The sequence below is a fragment of the Pleurodeles waltl genome, chromosome 4_1 (assembly GCF_031143425.1).
Source record: "Pleurodeles waltl isolate 20211129_DDA chromosome 4_1, aPleWal1.hap1.20221129, whole genome shotgun sequence".
In the NCBI taxonomy this organism is placed as follows: domain Eukaryota; kingdom Metazoa; phylum Chordata; class Amphibia; order Caudata; family Salamandridae; genus Pleurodeles; species Pleurodeles waltl.
In genome coordinates, this window is record NC_090442.1 from 133,992,604 (window position 1) to 134,012,442 (window position 19,839).

General features: G+C 45.4%; 1 protein-coding gene across 2 annotated transcripts in view; it reads right to left on the minus strand.

Annotated features, from left to right (window-relative positions):
• The window catches only part of KDM7A (lysine demethylase 7A), a 354,974-nt gene that overhangs the window by 125,731 nt on the left and 209,404 nt on the right, over positions 1-19,839 (minus strand). For both annotated transcript variants that reach the window (XM_069227885.1, XM_069227884.1), the window contains exons 12-13: positions 13,407-13,616; positions 8,050-8,171 (exon numbers count right to left, since the gene is read on the minus strand). In XM_069227885.1, coding sequence (XP_069083986.1) covers positions 8,050-8,171; positions 13,407-13,616 — 332 coding nt within the window. The remainder of the gene's footprint in view (positions 1-8,049; positions 8,172-13,406; positions 13,617-19,839) is intronic.

The following is a 19,839-nucleotide window of genomic DNA, read 5'->3' on the forward strand; positions in this document are numbered from 1 at the left end:
TAAACACGCCCTTAAATTTAGTATTTAAGGGCTACCCTGAACCCTAGAAAATTAGATTCCTGCAACAAGAAGAAGGACTGCCCAGCTGAAAACCCCTGCAGCGGAAGACCAGAAGACGACAACTGCCTTGGCTCCAGAAACTCACCGGCCTGTCTCCTGCCTTCCAAAGATCCTGCTCCAGCGACGCCTTCCGAAGGGACCAGCGACCTCGACATCCTCTGAGGACTGCCCCTGCTTCGAAAAGACAAGAAACTCCCGAGGACAGCGGACCTGCTCCAAGAAAAGCTGCAACTTTGTTTCCAGCAACTTTAAAGATCCCTGCAAGCTCCCCGCAAGAAGCGTGAGACTTGCAACACTGCACCCGGCGACCCCGACTCGACTGGTGGCGATCCAACACCTCAGGAGGGACCCCAGGACTACTCTGATACTGTGAGTACCAAAACCTGTCCCCCCTGAGCCCCCACAGCGCCGCCTGCAGAGGGAATCCCGAGGCTTCCCCTGACCGCGACTCTTTTGAGCCTAAAGTCCCGACACCTGGGAGAGACCCTGCACCCGCAGCCCCCAGGACCTGAAGGACCGGACTTTCACTGGAGAAGTGACCCCCAGGAGTCCCTCTCCCTTGCCCAAGTGGAGGTTTCCCCGAGGAATCCCCCCCTTGCCTGCCTGCAGCGCTGAAGAGATCCCGAGATCTCTCATAGACTAACATTGCGAACCCGACGCTTGTTTCTACACTGCACCCGGCCGCCCCCGCGCCGCTGAGGGTGAAATTTCTGTGTGGACTTGTGTCCCCCCCGGTGCCCTACAAAACCCCCCTGGTCTGCCCTCCGAAGACGCGGGTACTTACCTGCAAGCAGACCGGAACCGGGGCACCCCCTTCTCTCCATTCTAGCCTATGTGTTTTGGGCACCACTTTGGACTCTGCACCTGACCGGCCCTGAGCTGCTGGTGTGGTGACTTTGGGGTTGCTCTGAACCCCCAACGGTGGGCTACCTTGGACCAAGAACTAAGCCCTGTAAGTGTCTTACTTACCTGGTTAACCTAACCAATACTTACCTCCCCTAGGAACTGTGAAAATTGCACTAAGTGTCCACTTTTAAAACAGCTATTTGTGAATAACTTGAAAAGTATACATGCAATTTTGATGATTTGAAGTTCCTAAAGTACTTACCTGCAATACCTTTCGAATGAGATATTACATGTAGAATTTGAACCTGTGGTTCTTAAAATAAACTAAGAAAAGATATTTTCCTATATAAAAACCTATTGGCTGGATTTGCCTCTGAGTGTGTGTACCTCATTTATTGTCTTGTGTATGTACAACAAATGCTTAACACTACTCCTTGGATAAGCCTACTGCTCGACCACACTACCACAAAATAGAGCATTAGTATTATCTATTTTTACCACTATTTTACCTCTAAGGGGAACCCTTGGACTCTGTGCATGCTATTCCTTACTTTGAAATAGCACATACAGAGCCAACTTCCTACAATGTTGCTCATAACTCAGCATGTTGTCGTCCGCGGACAATGGGACCACCTTCAAAACTTTCACCACAACCTGCTGTGTCTGCATCTCTGGGTCCCCACTCTAGGTTATAAATGACCCCTCTCTCCATTCAGTATCTCTTGAACCTCTTTCATGACTGGATCTTTTGTTTTACAGCTGGGAGTAGTTTGTGTTTTAAGGGTCCCGTTTCTAATATCAATACGGTAGGCCAGCTTGCCCTGAAAATGTGTAATGCACTACAACTACCCGGGGCTAAATATATGGTTACAGTGCAATACTTTGTCATTTTCTTTTCGTTTGGTTATGCTCTCTAGGGGCTACCCATAGGGTAACATGACCATGCTTCTTACAAATGCTATTTTCCTTGTAGTGTCCTCTAGGGGCTGTCCTGAGCATTGCAATCTATTGCCAAACGTTTATTTCTGATAAAGGTTTTTACTGGGTTTATAGGATAATTGTATATGTTTTATTAATCTCTCCTTATTGCAATTAGGTCCATGATTCAGGCCAACTTAACATCTGTATTACAAAATGACTGTTTGAACACTCTTGATATGTGTGGGTGACTCTTCTAGTTTCTCTCGTTACACCTTTGTGGTTGTCTTGTTTTGGGAATTGCATTAGACAGCCAGCAACTCTGATGGTGGGTTGATGAGTGGTATTTGGCATTAGCAAGGCAGATTTAAATTAGGATGCTAAATGGCAACATTTTTATTTTTGACTGCAGATAGAACGCAGAAGGTAAAAGTAAGTGCTACTAGAATTATGTGGCAGGAAAAGACCAAATTATGAGGCAGAGTTTACCAATTTATGTGGCAAGAAATGTCCAGTTATGAATTTACAACACCAATAGCTCTATCTCAAGCATTTGTAAAGGAATGGATCTTGCGTTTGCTTGTTTTTCATTTTCTGCCAGCCATCAGAGCAAAATCCCCATGGGCACAAGAACATGATTCACATACTAGCTATCATTAGACGAATGCATGACAGTGCTGGCAATGACATACCCATGGCAGATTCGCCAAACAATAAGTCACTGACATATCAACTGTTAGTGGATTAGCCAAGCATTCTCTAAACTGTTATGAACCCATTGCCAAGTGTTGAAAATATGAACTGCGAACCATTCATACTACAGAGCCACAGAGATGGCATCCTCTAGTTCTTTTTGGTGCCCATGTTAGAATGGGGACCTCATGCTGGTTACTTGCCTGGGAATGAAGGGCAAAAAATAAAGAAAATAAAAAATTAGAAATCAAGAGTGGATGACAGCTGGGCCATTATTATCTGTAGAGCCTAGATATCAGAAACCGTGCCCTCCTGAGAAGCTTCACAAAGGATGACCAAATCTCCAGTACCATGCACAATCTCCAGATGGAGATGTAAAGACCCCCATGGTCTAGGCAACTCATTGCCCTCTTATCTGCTGTAGTCCTGTGCTACAGCAGTTCTGAAGAGGGCTTCCCCTGTGAAAGGCAGGTTGACCACAGATGTCTGCTCCTCTGCCTTGAATCCAAAGACTCTCAGCCATGCATGCCTTCAGAGGGTGCTACTTGTGCATACCCGTCTGCTGGTAGTGCCTGCTGCATCCAATGCCAACTTGAGGTCAGAGTTGCCTCTCCTAGATCACTGCCTTGGCCTTCTTTTTAAACTCCTCCGCAAGGTGTTGCATGAGGCCTTCCACCTTCTCCCACTGTTGGTGGCCATAGCAGTTTAATGTGTTCAAATTCACAATTATCCATTGAATAGCTGCTTCCCTTTCTATCTTCCTTCCCACCAGATCCATTCTTTTAATCTTTTTCTGGTGGTGGCTAGTTTGATCAGTCGTCACACATCTTCGTCGACGGTTTTGGAGGGATGCTGTAAAGAAATGGCTCCATGTTGCAGTTACCCCCCACTTTTTGCCTGATACTGATGCTGACTTGACTGAGAAGTGTGCTGGGACCCTGCTAACCAGGCCCCAGCACCAGTGTTCTTTCACCTAAAATGTACTTTTGATTCCACAATTGGCACACCCTGGCATCCAGGTAAGTCTCTTGTAACTGGTACCCCTGGTACCAAGGGCCCTGATGCCAGGGAAGGTCTCTAAGGGCTGCAGCATATCTTATGCCACCCTGGGGACCCCTCACTCAGCACAGACACACTGCTTGCCAGCTTGTGTGTGCTGATGAGAACAAAACGAGTAAGTCGACATGGCACTCCCCTCAGGGTGCCATGCCAACCTCACACTGCCTATGCAATATAGATAAGTCACCCCTCTAGTAGGCCTTACAGCCCTAAGGCAGGGTGCACTATACCATAGGTGAGGGCACCAGTGCATGAGCACTATGCCCCTACAGTGTCTAAGCAAAACCTTAGACATTGTAAGTGCAGGGTAGCCATAAGAGTATATGGTCTGGGAGTCTGTCAAAAACGAACTCCACAGCTCCATAATGGCTACACTGAATACTGGAAAGTTTGGTATCAAACTTCTCAGAATAATAAACCCACACTGATGCCAGTGTTGGATTTATTAAAAAATGCACACAGAGGGCATCTTAGAGATACCCCCTGTATTTTACCCAATTGTTCAGTGCAGGACTGACTGGTCTGTGCCAGCCTGCTGCTGAAAGACGAGTGTCTGACCTCATGCGGTGAGAGCCTTTGTGCTCTCTGAGGACAGAAACAAAGCCTGCTCTGGGTGGAGGTGCTTCACACCTCCCCCCTGCAGGAACTGTAACCCCTAGCAGTGAGCTTCAAAGGCTCAAGCTTCGTGTTACAATGCCCCAGGGCACTCCAGCTAGTGGAGATGCCCGCCCCCTGGACCCAGCCCCCACTTTTGGCGGCAAGTCCAGGAGAGATAATGAGAAAAACAAGGAGGAGTCACTGGCCAGTCAGGACAGCCCCTAAGGTGTCCTGAGCTGAGGTGACTGACTTTTAGAAATCCTCCATCTTGTAGAAGGAGGATTCCCCCAATAGGGATAGGAATGTGACCCCCTCCCCTTGGGAGGAGGCACAAAGAGGGTGTACCCACCCTCAGGGCTAGTAGCCATTGGCTACTAACCCCCCAGACCTAAACACGCCCTTAAATTTAGTATTTAAGGGCTTCCCTCAACCTAAGAATTTAGATTCCTGCAACTAACAAGAAGAAGGACTGCTGAGCTGACAAACCCCTGCAGAGGAAGAACAGAAGACACCAACTGCCTTGGCCCCAGACTTACCGGCCTGTCTCCTGCCTTCCAAAGAAACCTGCTCCAGCGACGCTTTCCAAGGGACCAGCGACCTCTGAATCCTCTGAGGACTGCCCTGCTTCGAAAAAGACAAGAGACTCCCGAGGACAGCGGCACTGCTCCAAAAGAACTGCAACTTTGTAACAAGGAGCAGATTTAAAGACCCCTGCAACTCCCCGCAAGAAGCGTGAGACTTGCAACACTGCACCCGGCGACCCCGACTCGACTGGTGGAGAACAACCAACTCAGGGAGGACCCTCCGGCGACTCTACGACTGTGAGTAACCAAAGTTGTCCCCCCTGAGCCCCCACAGCGACGCCTGCAGAGGGAATCCCCAGGCTCCCCCTGACCGCGACTGTCTGAACTCCATTTCCCGACGGCTGGGAAAGACCCTGCACCCGCAGCCCCCAGCCCCTAAAGAAACGGAACTTCTGTGCAGGAGTGACCCCCAGGAGGCCCTCTCCCTTGCCCAGGTGGTGGCTACCCCGAGGAGCCCCCCCTTGCCTGCCTGCGACGCTGAAGAGATCCCTTGATCTCTCATTGACTTCCATTGAAAACCCGACGCGTGTTTGCACACTGCACCCGGCCGCCCCCGCGCTGCTGAGGGTGTACTTTTCGTGCTGACTTGTGTCCCCCCCGGTGCCCTACAAAACCCCCCTGGTCTGCCCTCCGAAGACACGGGTACTTACCTGCTGGCAGACTGGAACCGGGGCACCCCCTTCTCTCCATTGAAGCCTATGTGTTTTGGGCACCTCTTTGACCTTTGCACCTGACCGGCCCTGAGCTGCTGGTGTGATAACTTTGGGGTTGCTCTGAACCTCCAACGGTGGGCTACCTTGGACCCAAACCTGAAACTTGTAAGTGATTTACTTACCTGTCCAAACTAACAAAAACTTACCTCCCCCAGGAACTGTGAAAATTGCACTAAGTGTCCACTTTTAAAACAGCTTATTGTGTTTTATGTAAAAAGTATACATGCTAAAGTAATGATTCAAAGTTCCTAGAGTACTTACCTGCAATACCTTTCAAATGAGATATTACATGTAAAATTTGAACCTGTGGTTCTTAAAATAAACTACGAAAAGATATTTTTCTATAACAAAACCTATTGGCTGGATTTGTCTCCGAGTGTGTGTACCTCATTTATGGTCTATGTGTATGTACAACAAATGCTTAACACTACTCCTTTGATAAGCCTACTGCTCGACCACACTACCACAAAATAGAGCATTAGTATTCTCTTTTTGCCACTATCTTACCTCTAAGGGGAACCCTTGGACTCTGTGCATGCTATTCCTTACTTTGAAATAGCACATACAGAGCCAACTTCCTACAGATGCCAAATCCTCTCAAGGAGTCAAACTCCTCCCGCTGCAGGAGGGCTGCCATCTCAGCTGCGATGTGGCGCTTTTTCCATTTGACCGATAGATTGCTTGGTTTCTGCCATGAAAGAGGTTTTCCTTTTCAAGATCGCCGGTTCTTTGTTTTTGAGATCCTCCTATCTTATTTGTCACTTCTTTTGTGCCCGCTGGCATCAAGGATTGGCTGAAGGGATTGTCCCATCAGTGTTCATTTGCTCAGGATCCATGCTGCTCTTTGGCAGACCTTAGGTCATTGAGTGTTTCAACATCAATACAGCTTTTGATGATCCAGAATCCATGCCTTTGTGCACTTTTGTTACATTCTGCTGCATGGCCTACTCAGCATCCCTCACCACTCTCCTTGCAGCCTCGATCCTCTCAACATTGAGGATGCTTCCTTCAGTCTCTGACTCTCCACCGTGTGCTGGTTTGACTTTCTTGATTTCCCCTCGTAATGTTCACTGGAGAGGCCTAGGTCCCTGAACGATTCCTGGTTCCTTTGGGAGTGAGCCAATTCTTCCTTGAGTCTCATCTAAGATTTTCAGGATGAATTCTGCACAGGCCACGCAGTCCTTGGAGCGCTGGTCTTTCGGAAGACACGAGTTGCACAACTTGTGGGGGTTCCTCTGTGCAAATATGTGATGCTAGTTGGGACAAAACTTAAATACCGTGTTCTCCGTGCCTCTGCATTCTCCGACCATGTGGTGCTCACTGGTCTGGGTGGGGAAAGTTGCCCTTCTCTGGCCTTCAAGACCATTCTTTTCAGTGATCTTCACTGTTTCTCAGTGAAAAAAGGGAAAAATCAGTTTTTCGATGATTGACGAAAAAAAAAAAAAATCTTCAAAGTTCCTCTGTTGTGCTCCGAAACACGATGACGAAAAAGAAAATCTGAAGATGGTGACCACGCAAAAAAAACTGACTGACAAGACAGATTCAGGACCAAACCAACAAATGTTGGTATGGATGCACAGCATTTGAATATAGAAAATTATTCATATTGCAAAATATGTACTCTAAAGATGTGCATCATCCTAACAGATACAGGGATGTCACTCCAGATCCTAGGAGCATAAATGTAGGATGGATGCATGGTAGCTCTTTTTTTTTTTTTTTTTTGCATTTCAGCTCTTGATGTCTTGGCTGCCGGTGTATTGAGAGCCAACAGAGGTTTTAAGTGGTCACCCAGATATGCATTGGTGGTGATTGTGATGGTTTTGTAGATGGTACAGTTCGTTTTGAAGATGGACCTGGCAAAGAAAGCCACTGGAAGTTTTAGGAGGTGGAGGTTAAGTGGTCATCTTTCTTCAGACCATTGATATGGTGTGCTATGAATTTTGTAGGTCCTTAAGGGAGAAAGTAGCGAATGTTGACTTTGGGAAGGCTCTGCCAGAACCACATGAGAATATGAGAGCATAGACGTCGGTTCTGAAGTCGCTGTCTGAGAGGAATTGTTACAATGTCTTTACTAGAGAAAGCTGGATCTAGGATTTCTTGATTTTATTGGTGAGGCGCTCCCTGAGCCAAGGTCCGTTTTCTAGGGTGAAACAGCAGCTTTGCAATGATTGGAAGTTGGGGTTTAAATTAGTCTTGGTGCAAGTTGAGCAATACTAGATTATTTGCTGCATATTTTGTAAAGGCTGTAGCTCTTACTACAACTTTCAAATTAAATTTGTACACAACACTTTACTGAGTTAAATAGTACTGGTATTGCACATGAAAAAGGGTTGTGCTATTTGTCACAGAATAACTTGAAATTGGGCTGTAGGCAGGAGGGGGCTTGAAGAATGGCCAGGAAAAGATCAGAGTTCTCACCAAGTCTATTAATTCACAGCTGCTGCCACATTTGTGTTTGTTATTGCTTAGGGACATCTAAGAGGTTCAGAAAATATGCTGGGACACACAATTTCCATGTACACAAGCCGTGTTTTTCATGCATTTTCAAATCACCAGCAATGAAATTCTCTACTAACCGTATTATCTTTCCATTTGACAACAGCAAACGAAGGTCATTGCCCTGCAACGTTTGATCGGGCATAGTTGAAGGCAGTAGAGGCCTGTTAAACTTCCCTATCAGTTTTGAATTTGCCAAGTCCTAATAAAAGAAAGCAACAAGGTAATTCATTTTAAAAAAAACAAGTTAAATATGACACAAGATTCTGAATGCTGCAACCAAAGTAGTAAAAAAAAAAAAAAAAAAAAAATTTCATTCAATACATTAGTGACAACCTTGGGATTCTAGCTTAAAGAAACCAGCAAGCTTACCTAGGACTTTCCAGGCATCCGTGCACTTTGCAGCTAACATGAGAGCAGAAGCATTCACACTAACTGCTCTCTTACTCCATAAATGTGCACAAATACTGCACTTGCTTCTATTCAAAGTCCCAGGGCCAGGACAAACAGTGCAACTATATTCCCCCAACCAAATGCAATGGGAGACTGGCACCTTGTTATGTTGCTCTTAACTAGTACATGAGGGGCCACTGAAACAAGTATACTTAAGCATTGGTTAGTTAGATTCTGATGGAGGCATGGCAGGTCGCTTTTTATTTTAGTTTTAATTTTTAATTTTATTTTAACTAAAATGTTACCTCTCCAGAACTACAGGTTGATAATTGCAATGTATGAAGAAAAAACAATGCATAATTTGATTACTTCAAGTGTTAAATCCCAAATATTGTTTATGGGGACTAGGGTATGGCTCTTAATTTGTCTCTCATTACCAACGAGTAGACAGAAATGGAGCTAAATATCCCCAACTCAAACATATATATCATTCAGTCCTATTTTCAGTAGGTGGAAAAAAGATAACAGGACAGCAAGCATTGGCAAAGCCAGGATGTCCCACTTTTGGGACAAAATGGATTTTCTAATGTCTTTTGGCAATGCTGTACAATGTCAGTGGGGGGTATGCGTGGGAAGACAGAGCACGAAAGTGCAATTTATAAAAAATAAAAAATAAAAGACTGCAGCAATGGAGGAGCAGGTGCGGGAGAGAGCAGCAGGAACACAGGGCAGAGAAAGAATCGTGATTGTATAACAGACGAGGGGAGAAGCACGAATGACAGCAACCGTGTGGGCAGGGAGAAGCTAATTAAGGGAAGAGCAGTGTATGGGTAAAAGCATCCGTGGGGCAAGAGCAACAGAGCGCAAGGGTCAAGGAAAGTATGTGAGAGCAGCACACTTGTGAGAGCAACAGAGATCATAAGGGGTGGGCATTTGGTGTGGGAGCTCACAAAGGAGGGAGCTGGAAAACATGCATTCGTATTGTGCATTTAACCAAAAAGAAAAACATTCCCTAAAAGTGAGCAATAGAACGATACAGCCAATCAAAGAGGTTATGTTCCATGAAAAGGACAAACACAAGATAGACAAGGGAAAGCATCAAATAACAAGCAAACAAATGATTAACAATAAAGCCAAACAAGCATTTACAATGCATCGGGTCTCGCGTTTGCTCGTGTTAGAGCCGATCGCGTTGTAAACTCCTAACCCGACTTTTCACCTATAGGGCAAAAGTGCATTTATGCACGTAACCCGAAAAAGTGAAATCAAGTAGGGAAAGCGCTCGACTTCTGCCAAGCGAGATCGGGCTCGTAAATTAGTTTTAAAAAAAAGTCCACCAGCCCGATGGAAAACAGCGAGCCTCGCATGTTTTCTGTACGTGGTCGCTGCGCTCGAGGAGCTAGCCACCGGAAAACGCATGACCTATGCGTGCCTTCGACTAATGAAAGCAAGCCGATTTAATTAGGGAAGCCCACGAACCAATAAAAAGCACTGACGTGAAGTTGACAGGGCTCGGAGCCCTTTTCTAAATACTAAAGAGTCTCCCTGCTATACGCATGCGCGAGCGCATGCAAAGCAGGATCGACCCTAAAAATGGTAAGCAGCAGGTGAGCTGCATACCCCTGCAAGTTCATGGTTAAGTTAAAAATTACAGAGCACATTACTCAGTACCACAGAAAGTAAACTAGTGCAACTGAAACTTTAAGAACCACTACACTGCCCTTTGAAGTAATTCTGCCCAAATACTTCAAAACAAAGACTTGACTTTTGGCTAGATACTTCACGCTTACCAGGCCACAACAGCAGACACCACAAAGCATAGGAGGCGCTCAGGATGGAACATTTTCCTTTCATAGCTTGTGTGGCTGTAGATGCACATGCTCTATGAAGGTTATAAAATAGGGCATCCTCAAGTGGTGATAAGCTAGTGGAGGGTGCAAATGTTTGAAAAAAAGTCCTTAGAACCATGTAACCAACTTTGGCTTGCCGACTAGCTAAGACTTCCACACAGTAGTGTTTAGTGAATGTTTGGAGTGAACCATGCAGTTGCCTTGAAAATGTCAACTGTAGGAATGATATCCAGAAACACCCACAGTGGCTCCTATCTTACCAATAGAATGTTGCCTGGGTCTAGTAGGCAATATTATCCTGGCTTGGAGGTAGCAGGTTTGGATGCACTTGACAATCCACCTGGTTTTATTCACTTCTGATAGAGAGTGACCTTTGTGGGGTTTAGCAAATGCAATCAAAAGTGGCTGTGTTCCGCGTCTTGGTATTATCACTGTAGTACATAAGGGCGTTTTACATCATTGATGTGAAGCCCTTCTTCTGCTACAGAGTCTGGCTAAGGGAAAAAGACAGGGAGTTCACTAGGGGTTGGTCCTAAGGACGATTGTCAGTATGGATCTGAAAGAAAGGTGAGGGCCTGTAGCTTGCAGGACAAACTGTAAGGCGTATGAGAGTAGTGGTTCAAAAGAAGGGTCCATAAGCCTAGTAAGAACTCTCTTATGGTTCTAGACTGAGGAAGGAGGTACTTTAGGTGGGATGACCGATTTAAGCCCCTCCATGAAAGCATTGATGACAGGAATCCTACACAAAGACATGTGTTCCCTTTTTTTGCATGTAGGCTGCTATTTTGTCAAGTTAAGGTATACAGAAGTGTAAACTAAATTTAATTTCAATAAGTAAATAAGGTAACTGACAATCTCCTGAACCACTGTGGTGAGAGGGTCCAAGCATTTTGTAATGCAATAGTGGACAAACCTTTACACTTTTAGAGTAAAAGGCAGGTGTAGTGAGCCTTCATGCTTCCTTTGGCATGTCCATGCATTCTTGAGGGAGATTGATGTAACCAAACAGTAGGACTTCAGGTGCCAAATCTATTAGATTGAGCTGCCTAGGATCTAGGAGTTTGGTCATGCTTTCATCCTGTGTGAGAAGATCCAGCCTGCTGGGAAGCTTCACATCAAGTACAGCAGTCATCTTGTAAAGGGACCAGGGTTATCAGGGCCATGTGAGAGCCACCAGGATGACTGAGTTTTAGCGAAGCTTCATGACTATGTACTGGAGGAGCCGGAGAGGAGAAAAATCGTAGGTAAATATCCCTGACCAACTCATCCATTGAGCACTGTCCATGGACTGAGGGTGTGGAAACATGACGGTGACATTTTGGCATGGTGCATGATGGCAAACAGATCGGGCTAGCAGGTGGAGTTCCCATTTGTGGACTTGTTGCTGCATCCTGCTGAGCAGGTCTGCGAAGTCCACTCACAAGAGGTACTATTCCAGGAGGCGTTTCCGATGGTGAATAGCCCAGTGCCAAATATTTTGCGCTAGTGCGGATAGCTGCGAGGACTGTCTGCCGCTCTACTTGAATAGGTAATGCACTGTGATCATATTTAATAAGGACCACTTTTCGTCAGATGACACAAAGGAAGGCTTTGAGAGCTAGCTGGATGGGTAAAAGCTGCTGGTGATTGATGTGTAGGCCCTGCTGATGCAGTGACCACAAGCCCTGAATTGTCAAATCTTCCTGAAAGTGAGGCACCCATGACATCGCCTCAAGAGTAGGGTTCATGAAGGACCACTGAGCAAGAGGTTGTTGCTGCTCCACCACTGCTGAGAGTGATATCTGGCCCATATTAACACTAGATCTTCCCAACAACCCTCTACTACCTGTGATCATGTTGCCGATAGGCACTGCTGGAGAGGACACAGGTGTAGCCTAGAATGAGGGACTATGGCTATGCAGACAGCCATCATCTCTAGGAGATGCACTACTGGTCTGTAAAAGACCAACGTGGCTGAAAAACAGACAAACTCTGGCTCGTCTGGGGTAGGCTTTTTGCCAATGATTGATTTGAGGGCAGAATCTGAAAGTACTCGAGGTAGAATTTGGTTGTGTTTATTGTAAATCCCAACATGTGCTATCGAAGGTCTTTTGGCTCTTGAAGGTGAGGCAGGAGGCATAGTGGGTGTAGTTGTGTTCCAGGTCAAAAAAGACACAAATTACAGACGCCGCGTGACAATTCAGGAATATTTTGTGTGGCGCCATGGGAATATTTATAAGTGTGGTCAGTCCATCAACCCCTACACCTCTTCATTCTCCAGGGTCCTTAAAGCTGGTAAATAGCTGATTGGGGCATGGACACCACAGGATCAGAAATCACATCAAGGAAGAAGAAGGAACAACCGAAGAGGGTTTTTAATGATGACTGGATAGAAAAAGATCGGGCTGTGGTAGCATCAAACTTCAAAAGGAATAGAATCCAGGAGCCGCTTTGAAACATGTCCAAAACAGATGGCAGAGAAAAACAGTCCAACAATGGAGCTAATGCCCATGCAAACTGCCAACTAAGGGTGGACTCATCATACCTTGAGATTTCTACCAAAAACAAGTAGCGAACACCTAAGCCTAATATTTTCATCGTAAGTTAAGAACACCATAGCTATTTATTCATTGTGTCATGTATGGCATCATCATACATTCTGAGTTTCTTATTTCTATTCTACATCCTGGAGTAAGTCTTTGACTGCTTCTCTCCACTACCTTAAAATCAGGTAACTAGTTATCTAGTTGAGTGAAACAGTAATGTGGACCTCCATTGTTCCAACTGATGCCCAGTGACTTTGGGACCCCAGGAAAATACTTCATAAGGGTCTACGGCCCAGGCCAACACTGGTAAGGTTGGGGATTAGGATCTGCAGATAGTCTATTTCAAGGTAAGAAAACAATGAATAACTGCCAATAAGGTGCTATCTTGGTGCTTATTTGTTTTCCATTTTCAATACTACCTACCACAAACAAAGGCCTGAAAATAAAGCTGATGTGCCCTCTCAGTGAGTTTGCTACTATTTTTGCTTGCTTTAGTGCTTTGATTTTCAACTGTTCACATTTTGTGCTCTTTGAAGTGAAGCATTCAGCCCTTAAAAGCAAGTTGGCGTTCCAAACTAAGTACAAAATGGTTTTGTTGAGAAAGCACTCTACTTGCTTCTTTTATCAGTTTGGATGCGACAGAAGGCCACAGCATTGTAAGGTACTTGCCTCTTCCCAGGATGGCATCTCCAATCGCTTCAGCACCTCTCTGGTGTGTAGCTCCAGGATGTCTAGGTTAGATGGAGTCTTGCTGGCTTCGTCCCGGAGCTTCCGTTCTCTTCTTCTGGAGTGCCGAGCCGACCTTCTTTCATGTCGAGACGAGGTGACTGGGCAAGGCCCAAGCAAACCCTGAGATTTCACTGGTTTATTGCTCTCCTCCTTAGTTGGGGAAAATAAACATAGCCATAATTAAACTGAAGATTTATTGAATGCAATACCTTACATTTTAAACAGTACATTAGTATCATCAACAAACCTCAATTCTGCATATATTCTATAAACTTCAATCATGACATTGAAATGCAGCAATGACTATGATAAAAAAACAAGGGGGTGAACATAAAGCGGTACAAACGCAATAAGCCACTCCACAAAGCCCATTAAACTACCATAGGCATAAGAGCAAAACGTAGGAGTCAGCAACCAAAGGAGAACTTGTCAGACAAAGTGAAGGATAATGAATGCAACCGATTATAACATAAGAAAATCACACTTCTGGTCAAGAAACAGAGCAAAATCTAATGATTTTAACATCAGTAATGAAGAGTCTGGGGTTTGGTCATAAACTTGAACTAAGTCCATGCCCTGTGCAAAGGGAAACCTTAGTCTAAGCAGCAGTAAATAAGGGGGAAGCGGAATGCTACCATCTAGCTTCTATATTTTTTAATTTGGAGGGTGGGCTGAAACTTGCAGCTCCCATTTTGCTTCATTTTCGCAAACAGAACAGACCAATGTGCATTACACTACAGACATGTACCAAGCAGTGCTAATGCGGTCAGCCATACTGCATGATGAGCCAAGGGATTATTAGGATGTACATTCGAATGGATGGATAAATGAAGAGCAAAGCGTTACATCATGTATCCGTGTCGTTGAAGGCAAGTGCATAGCCTTGTGACAAAAGGTGACACTTGGGTACATAAAATGGATACAAACCTGGGGCTTTACAGCTCTAGAAAAAGGGCAAATGAAAAATCATGCAAACCATGTAGGAGGGATTTCGGGAATGTTTTCCATGTGAAAAATATGGGAAACTGGTCGCTCGCAGAGATCTATCAGTAATGCTTTTGCTGAAGCAGAGAAAGGACTGAGCAAGATCCAATATATTTGCAGCTTTTTACTCATGGCAAATTTATTTCAAAGCGCTTTTGACTTGTGCATAAAAATGAAATACTTACAGCAAACGTGATGTGTCATACTAGTTCCTTTTTTAAGGAGAGGAAATGTAAGTGTGTCCACAAGGACAGTAGTATTTGTAAAATGAACAGTGAGATGAATCAAACATGCAGGCTAATAAACTGAATTTTAACATCAGAAAGAAAAGACTTATGTGAGAGGAAGTCACGCTGCTATGAGTATGAGGGAAGTTACTAAGAACTCGCAGGCATAACAAACAAAATAGATATGTGCAAATGAGCCCCAAAAAAATGTGGAACATCTTTGCTACCTCCCCGTCGATCCCATTTAACAGAAAAAGAATGACTGAAATCACAACGGATGGGTGTACGTCAACAGCAAAATGGATAAATTACTTACCTGTAATCCTAGTTCTCTTCCGGGGGAATCCTTGTCGAAGTCATAAGCACTGAACAATCCTGCCTACGTGCGAGGACCCCAGAGCACATTTTAAAATATATATGTGCAGCATTAAAAACATTTACCCAAAAATGTTATGAACATTTACACATATATACACACACATACATGTATGCAGCCTTTATTAAAAGCTAAAAAGGTTTTTCTATAATAAACATTTCATTAGACTCCAGAATTTCTGTAAATCAGAAAAGAAAGAAGAGAGTTCTAACTCCGCCTTTATTGGAAAGAAAACTGCAGGGAAATGCACAGGCATTGTTAGCTAATAGTCTGCATTAAAGCATAACCAAAGAATACTGCCACTGTGCCTTTAACACTTAAAGGACCTCCAGTATCCCATCATGCCCAAAAGGCAACAGGTTAGAACATTTTTACAGTGATATGCAGAACAGAATACTATTAACTGCAGTATGAAAGATTTGTACGGTTAGGTGAGTGGGTTGCTCATGACTTTGATGAGGATTCCCCTGGAAGAGAACTGGCATTACAGGTAGATAACTTATCGTTCTCTTCCAGGGTATCCTCATGAAAGTCACAGGCAGTGAATAGAGTAACAAGCCCACCCGAACCCCTGCGGACGAAGCAGGAGCAAGCAAAAACAGCTGACATGTTTATTTAAAGAGGTTTCTTAAGGGGGCCTGCCCTACTTGGGTGTCTGTCTTAGTATCTAAATCTAGACAGTAATGCCTTATGAAGGTATGCACCGATCTCCAAGTAGCAGCTTTGCAGATTTCGGAGATGGAGACATTCTTTAGTAAGGCTGTTGTTGCCACCTTGCCCCTTGTAGAGGGAGTTTTGGGCCTGGCAGGTAATTGGTTGTTGACCCACTGGTAAGTAAACATAATGCAAGAAACTAGTAATCTGGAAATGTATTGCTTAGAGGAGCTGATGCCTGATCTCATAGAGCCATAGTCACAAACAGGTGATAAGACCAACTGATGTCTTTAGATCTGAAGAGTACTGAAGTTTTATCTGGACAAGACTAAAGAGTCTTGCGCTGTTTCCGCTGGTGTGGACAGATTAGGAAAGAGGGTAGGGAGTGAAATTGCTTGGTTAATGTGGAAATCAGACACCACCATGGGAAGAAAACTAGGGTGAGATCTCATCACTACCCTGTTTGCATGGCACATTGTGTAAGGCTCTTTGGCACAGAGACTGTATTTAGCATGAGTCTGTGTGCCAAATTTATAGCGACAAGAAAAGCAGGTAATGTGCTGCAAGGAAGCCTTATGTATAGGTTCAAAAGTGGACCCATGAGTTTTTGAAAGTACCAAATTCAACTCCCAAGGAGGATAGGGGGTAACATCCAGGTGGGAACACTTTTTTTTTTTTTTTTTATTCCTTCTAGGAAATCGAACTACAGGTATTTGGAAAAATGACCATGAGGAGGCAATTTTCTATAAAGAATAATTGCTGCAAGATTCACCTTAACAAAGGAAAATTGTGAACCGGACTTGGCTACATGGAGGAGACAGGGTAATACTACCTCCTCCTGGCCTAGGATTGGGTTGAAATGATTCCGAATATACCACATGTAGACCCTCTTGCATTTGAAAGAGTAACAACGAGTGGTCGATGGTCTTTTCTACTCCCCGAGGATGTTTGTGCATTCCTAAGGAAGTCCTAATTGTCCATACTGTAGGAAGTCAGGAGTCATACTGTTAAGCTATGCAAAGGAAGGTTGGGGTGGAATATCTTCCCTCCGAACTTGTATAGGCGATCTGGTCTGCACAGCAGTCTCCTGTGTGGTCTTTACAATAGGTGGGGAAGATCTGGGTACCACCACTGAAGGGGCCATTCTGGGGCTATCAGGATCATTCTGATCTTGGCTCTGTATAGTTTGTTGTTGACTGTTGATGTCAGAGGAATGGGTGGAAATGCCAAAAGAAATGTCCCTGACCAGTTTCTCAAAAGGGCATTCTGCTTTGTTCCCAGTTGGTAGAACCTGGATGCGAAGTCTGGGCATTTTCAGTTTGTTTCATCTGCAAACAGGTCTACTTGAGGCTACCCCCATTCCTGAAAAATATTGTATGTCATTGTCGTGTAGTATCCAGTCATGAGCCTGCCAAGTTTCAGCTTAGAGAGTCCGCCTTCATGCTCTGGACTCCGGGCAGATGACTCACCAAGATGGTCAACTTCCTCGCTATGAGCCAGTGTCAGATGGCCTGCACTGCCAGGGATAGGAGGTGGGAGTGTGTGCCCCCTTTTTATGGGCGAGTGCAAAGCACTCCGTCCATTCTGTTATCTCTTTGGGCTTCAAACCACGCCCATGCCATGTTAGTCACTTACATTGGTGAAGTGGGCTTGCCTTTTAAAATCCGCTTGCTTTCATTTGTGAAAGGCATGCATACGTCATGCCTTTTCCGGTGTTTAGCCCACCTACACAGCACCGGTAAAGTACTAAAAACATATGAGGCTCGATGTTTTTCATCCTGGGGTCCGGACTACTTTATCTCTTTATTTTCCATGCAGCGCGATCGCTCTGCATGTTTTTTTTTGCTTTACAACGCTAATCGCTCTAACTCGAACAAACGTGAAACCAGTTGCATTGAAAATGCTTGTTTTGTTCAGGTAGTGCATTGTTGTCATGCTGCCCATTTGGATGAGGAGCACACTGGTTTGGATGGAGAGGTAGAAAGACTTGAGAGCTGGCTCCAGCATGTTGATGTGGTATTGTTGATCCTTGGACGACCACAGGTCCTGTGTCTGCAAGGTACCCATTTGAGCACCCCAGCTCTGGAGAGACGCATCTGTGATGATTGTCCGGGTAGAAGTGTTCTGGTGAAAAGGAACAATCGAGACACGGCGATTTCGGTGTACCAATCGTTCGTGAATTGATCCCAATGATTCTCTAGATTCTGCTGGAAAGGTCTGTGTAGCCTGCAACTGGGGACAATGTAGATACATGATGAAATGGATCCCAGAAGGGATGCCACTTGTCTGGCTGATGGATGCGGGGTGTGAAGGATGTTGGCACACTTCCTTGCAACTGACGATAGTCTCTCCTGCGAATGACACACTTTTGCGACCTTTGTGTCCCGTGTCGCACCAAGGTAGTATATCTGCTGAGATGAGACTCGGATGGATTTCTCAAGATTGATCTACAGAACCAACAATGTCAATGGAGATATGTAGGAAGTTGGCTCTGTATGTGCTATTTCAAAGTAAGGAATAGCATGCACAGAGTCCAAGGGTTCCCCTTAGAGGTAAAATAGTGGTAAAAAGAGATAATACTAATGCTCTATTTTGTGGTAGTGTGGTCGAGCAGTAGGCTTATCCAAGGAGTAGTGTTAAGCATTTGTTGTACATACACATAGACAATAAATGAGGTACACACACTCAGAGACAAATCCAGCCAATAGGTTTTGTTATAGAAACATATCTTTTCTTAGTTTATTTTAAGAACCACAGGTTCAAATTTAACATGTAATATCTTGTTTGAAAGGTATTGCAGGTAAGTACATTAGGAACTTTGAATCATTTCAATTGCATGTATACTTTTCAAGTTATTCACAAATAGCTATTTTAAAAGTGGACACTTAGTGCAATTTTCACAGTTCCTGGGGGAGGTAAGTTTTTGTTAGTTTTACCAGGTAAGTAAGACACTTACAGGGTTCAGTTCTTGGTCCAAGGTAGCCCACCGTTGGGGGTTCAGAGCAACCCCATAGTTACCACACCAGCAGCTCAGGGCCGGTCAGGTGCAGAGTTCAAAGTGGTGCCCAAAACGCATAGGCTCCAATGGAGAGAAGGGGGTGCCCCGGTTCCAGTCTGCCAGCAGGTAAGTACCCGCGTCTTCGGGGGGCAGACCAGGGGGGTTTTGTAGGGCACCGGGGGGGGGGGACACAAGCCCACACAGAAATTTCACCCTCAGCGGCGCGGGGGCGGCCGGGTGCAGTGTTAGAACAAGCGTCGGGTTCGAAATGGAAGTCAATGAGAGATCAAGGGATCTCTTCAGCGCTGCAGGCAGGCAAGGGGGGGCTTCCTCGGGGAAACCTCCACTTGGGCAAGGGAGAGGGACTCCTGGGGGGTCACTTCTGCAGTGAAAGTCCGGTCCTTCAGGTCCTGGGGGCTGCGGGTGCAGGGTCTTTTCCAGGCGTCGAGACTTAGGTTTCAGAGAGTCGCGGTCAGGGGAAGCCTCGGGATTCCCTCTGCAGGCGGCGCTGTGTGGGATCATGGGGGACAGGTTTTGGTACTCACAGTCGTAGAGTAGTCCGGGGGTCCTCCCTGAGGTGTTGGTTCTCCACCAGCCGAGTCGGGGTCGCCGGGTGCAGTGTTGCAAGTCTCACGCTTCTTGCGGGAAGATTGCAGGGTTCTTTAAAGCTGCTCCTTTGGATAAAGTTGCAGTCTTTTTGGAGCAGGTCCGCTGTCCTCGGGAGTTTCTTGTCGTCGTCGAAGCAGGGCAGTCCTCAGAGGATTCAGAGGTCGCTGGTCCCTTTGGAAGGCGTCGCTGGAGCAGAGTTCTTTGGAAGGCAGGAAACAGGCCGGTGAGTTTCTGGAGCCAAGGCAGTTGTTGTCTTCTGGTCTTCCTCTGCAGGGGTTTTCAGCTAGACAGTCCTTCTTGTTGTTGCAGGAATCTAGTTTCTAGGTTCAGGGAGAGCCCTTAAATACTAAATTTAAGGGCGTGTTTAGGTCTGGGGGGTTAGTAGCCAATGGCTACTAGCCCTGAGGGTGGGTACACCCTCTTTGTGCCTCCTCCCAAGGGGAGGGGGTCACATCCCTAATCCTATTGGGGGAATCCTCCATCTGCAAGATGGAGGATTTCTAAAAGTTAGAGTCACCTCAGCTC